This window comes from Argentina silus (genome assembly GCF_951799395.1).
Source record: "Argentina silus genome assembly, chromosome: 18".
Classification (NCBI taxonomy): domain Eukaryota; kingdom Metazoa; phylum Chordata; class Actinopteri; order Argentiniformes; family Argentinidae; genus Argentina; species Argentina silus.
In genome coordinates, this window is record NC_139672.1 from 16,810,048 (window position 1) to 16,816,718 (window position 6,671).

A 6,671-nucleotide genomic window follows, 5' to 3' on the forward strand; every position below is an offset into this window, starting at 1 on the left:
ATCTTGAGGTTGCTGGAGACTACGGCCCTGCCCAGTGACAACCCCAAGTAGCTTCTTCTTAGATACTTGAATCTTTGCCATTGTGCTAATCAGGGACCTATCCAGTCTTTCAGACCCTTCACACAAGTGTCGAGGGCAGGGGAGGCTGGTGGGGGTAGAAATCTGTGTTTGATACCACTCCTCATTCCATTCCATGCATTACAATGAGCCTGTCCTCCGATTTCTACCTCCACCAGCCTCCCCATGTCTAGGGGTCATTCCCGAACAGGGCCCCTTGTTCCGTTTCTACTCCCCGGCCGCAGAAACAGCAGCAGTACATCCATACTAGGTGCTCTAACTACCATAGTAGCCTATTGCAGCGTTCTATTGTGCACACTTGTGCCCTACACACTACCACCCTACCTTGTAGTGTGCTCCTTGACAACATGCTTAGTGTGAATGGTTCGATAATCCTGTTTGATGTTGCTCACATGCTTCTTCTGCATGTAAACAGGCATGACTTTGGCAGCCATGTCTGGAACACTGCACACAGACACCTGGTAACAATACCAGGAGGTACCAGGAGGGGGGGGGGGGGGTAGAGGGGGTTGGTTTGTTGAGCATCACTTCACAGGTTACATTAAGAGGTTAATGATAATGTTAGCGGGTTCTTATTCATTACCATTGCTGTTATTACAAATGACATTGTCTTCTTTCACACTGTTTCTCCATTATCTCTCAGAAGATAATGCATAATCCTGTTGCAGTGTAATATGTAAGGTATCATAGTATACACATTATCAACGGACTCTTTCACTGTTCAGGAAGTCTATCATACTTTTGCGGACTTCAAAAAGTGGTTGTTGCGAAATGATTGTCTTCTTCCGTCTATCCATGTTATGGAACTGTTTACAAGAGTATAACAGAGTATTTTCCCCATATTTTTCACTCACTTTCACTGTGAGTTTATAACTTTGTAATCACTCCACCAATGTCAGGTTGAGGCCTAGCGGTTAGCAGGGCCAACTTGACAGTCGCTTCTACATTCCACCCTATCAGCAAGGCTCGGCACTTCAACTGCTTCACCTTACAGCCCTGGTACCCTTACAGCCCTGCTGCAGCCCTGGTGCAAACCCAGCACAGCTCAGCTATGAATAGGCCTAGCTGGAATAAGTCTCTATGATTGGACATTGGAGAAATATGTCCTGTAAAACTTCAGAGGAAAACTAGGCCTAGCCCACACCTCTAGATGAACTGAGATTAATACATTTTGGGACAAACTAATCAAACAAAAGCCAAAGTCATGGTCCATCAATTTGACAATATTTACAAAATTCAACGTACTCTTGGACTACATGTACACTGTAAATCGCCTTTATAGGTTTTATAATTTACATATCAAGGTTTTCATATGTAGCCAACCCTTTCATATGGATTATTCACATTTTCTAAAACTTGTCTGAGAAACTCATTTCTCATTCTTAGTCGGGAGCTTTACATTCTATCAACCAAAAAGACATGAAGTCAAGAAAATAGGGTCAGCGACCTTTTAATTCAAAGGCATGCCGCTACCCCACAGTGAAAGTATACATAATTGCCCTCAGCTGAATTCTCACACACGTCTTCTCTCCCTGTGGAAACGAGTTATCTATCCCCAAACACCATTTGTCTAGCTGCAGGCATTTAAAATACCAGGCTGTTTCAGCCATGCAGTGATAGGCAACATCTCTATGGAAATTATGGACGTTATTACATTCAAAATGTCCCCTAATTTGAATCAGACATTAAAAAAGTGTCGTTGAAGTAAGAATCCAATAATACTAATGATGATAAAATAAACAAAAAGTCCGACGACTTACCCCTGGAGATTAAAACAGCGCAAAGCTTTAGCAGACCAACCCGTTGCCGCTTGGGAAGCACTTGCTGATGGGAACAAAAATATTACCCTCACTCAAGGAATGCTCGTTCCCCTTCCTCCCCATGTAAGGACGCACTTCAGACTATATATAGCATTTACCTCAATTTTCACACTCATTCTGCACTTTGAGTAAAAGCCGACGAGGGCAGGTGGAAGATGGAATCCTAAAATTATGAATTAGATTTTTAATTTTTTTTTGCGTCAATTTTGTTTTTCATTTGAGGGGATTCTTCTTCAACAGGTGGTGTTAGGATCATAGAGAGGGAGAGAGAGAGAGGGGGACATCTTTTAGATCTATGTGATAAGGGTGTTATTGTTTGGTCATTGTTTCCCGTTAGAAAGTACAGAGAAAATTTGGATTTTTATTTATTTCCTTTTTCAGAATCGAGCTTGGGTTACACTCGCTGTCTCGTTGGGGTACCTTTATTTCTCACCGTCAGTTTCATTTAGTGGGCCAATGTTCTGCGGATGGGAATCTATCCTAAAATTCACACCTGTACCGTCTTTATCTTCAACGGTAGTTGAATTCAACCTGATTTCCAGGGGGATGTTAACACCGCTAAGCTTATGAGACCTTTTTAGGGTCCTCAAGACTGCCTCTCCCACCCTGGCCCAAGCACTTGCCAAGCAGCGGCTATTTTTAACCAGAGATTAAGTTTTCAGAAACAGTGATACCCTCTCCACGTACAGTACTGCGGGGCCTACAACTATTCTGATTCACAATATTCTATTTTGGAAATTCTAAAATAGAATTGATGGAACGGGCATCACCTGCCTGACTAAGCAGAAAAACTGCCACGGCACAATGAAGCGCCAAAGCAAAAAAAAGAAAAAAACACCACCCTTCACCCTCTCGCTAGAGCTTTTCGATATGGTGTCATTTTCTTGAGTGCTTTATAAGCCGAGGTTTCTAACTCTGCCAGGTTTTTGACGGACGTACAGTTATAATTACATCTCTGGCCATCACAAGTACAGTGCTTGCTCTCCTTCTCCAGTCCCTAATTAAAAACATAAATAACAAAAAGTAGCCTATCATCTTTTTTGCTGTTTTGTCCCAATTAAGCAATCATTAATCAACAATAAGGCAACAATAACACTATAGCACCTGTCCACAGGATGTGCAGTACTGGACTACTGCTGTTTACATCCACAATCAACTAGATTTCATTGCATAATTCATAGAATAGCTTCACTGGGTGAGGTCATTTGTCCATGACCATGACTTTGTCATAATCATGTCACCTGCTGTTTTCAGAATGGCCTGTACATTAGGGCCACCGAGCTACAACACACACTGTCGTGTACTATAATCATTAAGAACGTCGCTTTTCTCTTGGTGTCTAAGCAGGGTCTTAAGGCCTCGACTCAAAGACGACGTCCACCCTTACCTTCTACGTCACCCTATTGGTTTACGCTCGCATGAATGTCTATGATAAACAAATGATACTTATATTAGCAACACTAATATTGAGGTCTTTCCCAACGTTCACCTGTCTACTTTTATGTCGTGATATCCTACGATCTTATATCATATGTTGTTGATAATATGAAATAATGCGTTATGGTAATTCTACACCACAGCAGAGTCCTGAATTTCCTAGGCAAGCACTGCCCCCTAGTGTCAGTTTGAATGCTCACACACTTCCTGGATGCCAATGCTCTGATACACTGCTCAATTTTGTGAATGATTGTGAATCAATTTCACCTGCTTTGGTGCAAATGAAAGTGACAACAGGTGCACTGGAGAGGCAAAAGCAAGACAACCCCCAAAAAGGTAATGGTTTTGCATGCGGTGGCCACAGACAATTGCTCTCTCCTTATCCTTCCTGACTGATTCTTCTCTAGTTTTGTGTTCTGCTAGTGTCCTTGTCACTAGTGCGTACAGGCACGCGGGGGCCATACACATTTTTGGAGCAGTGTAGTATTAACTACGCACTTCACAGACAGAGTTAAAGCGCGCTGACAATGCATACATAAACAGATGTATACATAACAATGCATACATAAACAGACACATAAACTAGTGATTCCCCCTCACCTATTGTGTCTGACTGTTTGTCACCTATTGTGTCTGACTGTTTGTCACCTATTGTGTCTGACTGTTTGTCACCTATTGTGTCTGACTGTTGTTGTATGTTTGGCGACATGTGTTGGAGGGTCAGTACACAAGTAAAAGTTAGCAGAGAGCAACCAAATGATTCTATCTTTGTCACAGGGGAGGCCGGTGGAGGTAGAAATTGGAGGACAGGCTCATTGTAATGCATGGAATGGAATAGGGAATCTTCATTCAAACTGACTATGGTTCTATTCTGTGAATCACAAACACTTTACATAATAAAGAAAATGTTCTTCTCCTAAATGTTTCAGTTCTGTTGTTGCCAAAAGTAACTTTTTGAATGCATGTGTGTGTGTGTGCGTACATTAATTAGTAAGTATGTGTGTGTCTGTGTGTGTGTTTGTGTGTGTGTGTGTGTGTGTGTGTGTGTGCACGCATGCGTGTGCGTGTGTGTGTGTGTGTTCATGAGTTCGTAAGTGTGTGTGATTTCTGCCATTCTCTGCTGGATTCCAGTCTCCTTTGGGCCGGTCCCAGAACACAGCGTGTTTCAACGCAGCATAAAGGAGTTTATTGGAGCATAATAACAAGATGATTGGGAGAGTTCACAAGTTTGAGGGGCCTCGGCTCCACGTGGGGGGATGGATATCTACCTCACACTGGGGCGGCCAGGGGGGAGAAGCCTCGGCTCCACGTGGGGGGATGGATATCTACCTCACACTGGGGCGGCCAGGGGGAGAAGCCTGAGTCAATGCAGGGTTCGGCTCAGAACAGTTTAATTCAATTCAATTGAAAAAACTTTATTTGTCTGCTCCGGGCAGTTCCTGCAGAGAAATTCCTATGGAAACTTAGTTCGTGGTTCAGACACAGAAGACAAAAAGGCACAGGGAGAATAGATAGACAAGAACAGAGACAATGACTTCAAAGCGTAATGCAATAAACGTAATAACATCATAAGTTCTATTTCAACTTGATGAATTCAAGAAACTCATCATGATTTTATGTTGGGGAATATGTGTCTTAGTTCATATGTTGCGAGTTCAAGTTGAATTGATCATGTCTGAATTTGTAGAATGTACCATTATCATTCTGTGTTGTGAGAGGTCAACCCATAATCCTATAATCCTGCTGAGTGCGTGTGTGTGAGCGTTGAGTGTCTGTGTCTGTGTGTGTGTGTGTGTGTGAGCGTTGAGTGTCTGTGTCTGTGTGTGTGTGTGTGTGTGTGAGCGTTGAGTGTAGCTGTGTGTGTGTGTGTGTGTGTGTGTGTGTGTGTGTGCACGCATCCTGCACTGCATAAGCACATAAGACTCTAGTGGGCAGCCTCCACACACAAATACATACGACCTCGATGAGTTAGCATGCTAACAGTTAGCTTAGCCACACATCCTCTCTCTGACTTCTAATAACCTCCCAATACATTTAAATTCCAGTCAAATCAGGAAACAAACTGCATGAAATGCATTGCATCAAACAACACCCTATCAACACCGTGGACAACTATCACTTTTATTCAAATGTTCATTTCTTTGGCTACATTGAAAGGAAAAAAAAAGTAGACAGGGAATTCACTCCTACTCCAGATCTGTAATGTATAGATCAGCTGTGTGTAGTAGTGTGTAGACTGTGTGTAGTAGTGTGTAGATTGTGTGTAGACTGTGTGTAGTAGTGTGTAGATTGTGTGTAGTAGTGTGTAGATTGTGTGTAGAGTCAATAGAATCTGCACCCTCCTCCCTGCTGGCCTCTGACAGTCTAACCCCAGAGGCAAGGGCACCTTGAGTCGCCATGACACCACACAGCTCTTTATGGAGGGGGGGGCAGAGGGAGAGAGGGGGGGGGCAGAGGGAGAGAGGGGGGGTGAGGAGAGAGGGAGAGAGGGGGGGGGGGCAGAGGGAGAGAGGAGGGGTGAGGAGAGAGGGAGAGAGAAGCCAACTGACACACAAAAAGCTCCCTCTGTTTCTCTTTCTCTCACGAGCTGCTGCTGTTAGAGAAGGAGGGAGAGAGAGAGAGAGAGAGAGACAGAGAGAGAGAGAGAGAGAGAGAGAGAGACAGAGAGAGAGAGAGAGGGAGAGAGAGAGAGGGGGAAAGTCTTCTTTTCATTCATTCACTCCCTCGCCCCCTGGGGTTTGTTGAAAGGGGATAGAGGGAGGGAGGGAGGGAGGGAGGTCCTAATCCACTATAGTTCAGGGGGAAAAGCAACAACGTCAGACACGTCCGATGTCACACTCATGTGTGTGTGTGTGTGTGTGTGTGGTGGGGGGGGAGTGTGTGACGTACGGAAGCTGCAGAGAGAAGGAGGAGAAGGGGGGGGGGGGGGTTATAGAACCAAGTATAGTAATCTTGAGTTTTGTTGCATCAGACCCGCATCATCAAGTCATGTGGTGTAGCAGCCTTCCTGGTTTCTGTGAATGACTGGAACGTTCCCTGACGCTGTGGGTTGTTGTCAAGGTCAGGAATAAGGAGAACGATGGCATTGTCCCTTTATTTGCTACACACCACTGATGAGAAGCAGCGTGACCTTCATTAAGGATGTGTGACCTAACCCTAACCCTCACCCTCACCCTAACCCTAACCCTAACCTTCACTGGGAGGCATGTGTCTTCATATCTCCACCCTATTCAGCTTGAGGCCACCACTGCTACATCCTTCACCCACATAACACAGATTTCACACAGAATCATCCTTGATGTGTTTGCTGTGAAAGAATATTGACGGTTTTGGCTT

The 6,671-nt window shown here is 44.2% G+C and overlaps 1 protein-coding gene across 1 annotated transcript in view; it reads right to left on the bottom strand.

Moving 5' to 3' along the window:
* The window catches only part of myom2a (myomesin 2a), a gene marked incomplete at its 5' end in the record, with an annotated part of 27,804 nt that extends 25,812 nt beyond the window's left edge, over positions 1–1,992 (bottom strand). Inside the window, 3 exon segments of the mRNA XM_083689818.1 lie at positions 1,839–1,932; positions 1,935–1,974; positions 1,978–1,992. Coding sequence (XP_083545944.1) covers positions 1,839–1,932; positions 1,935–1,974; positions 1,978–1,992 — 149 coding nt within the window.
* Positions 1,993–6,671: the final 4,679 nt, after the last annotated feature.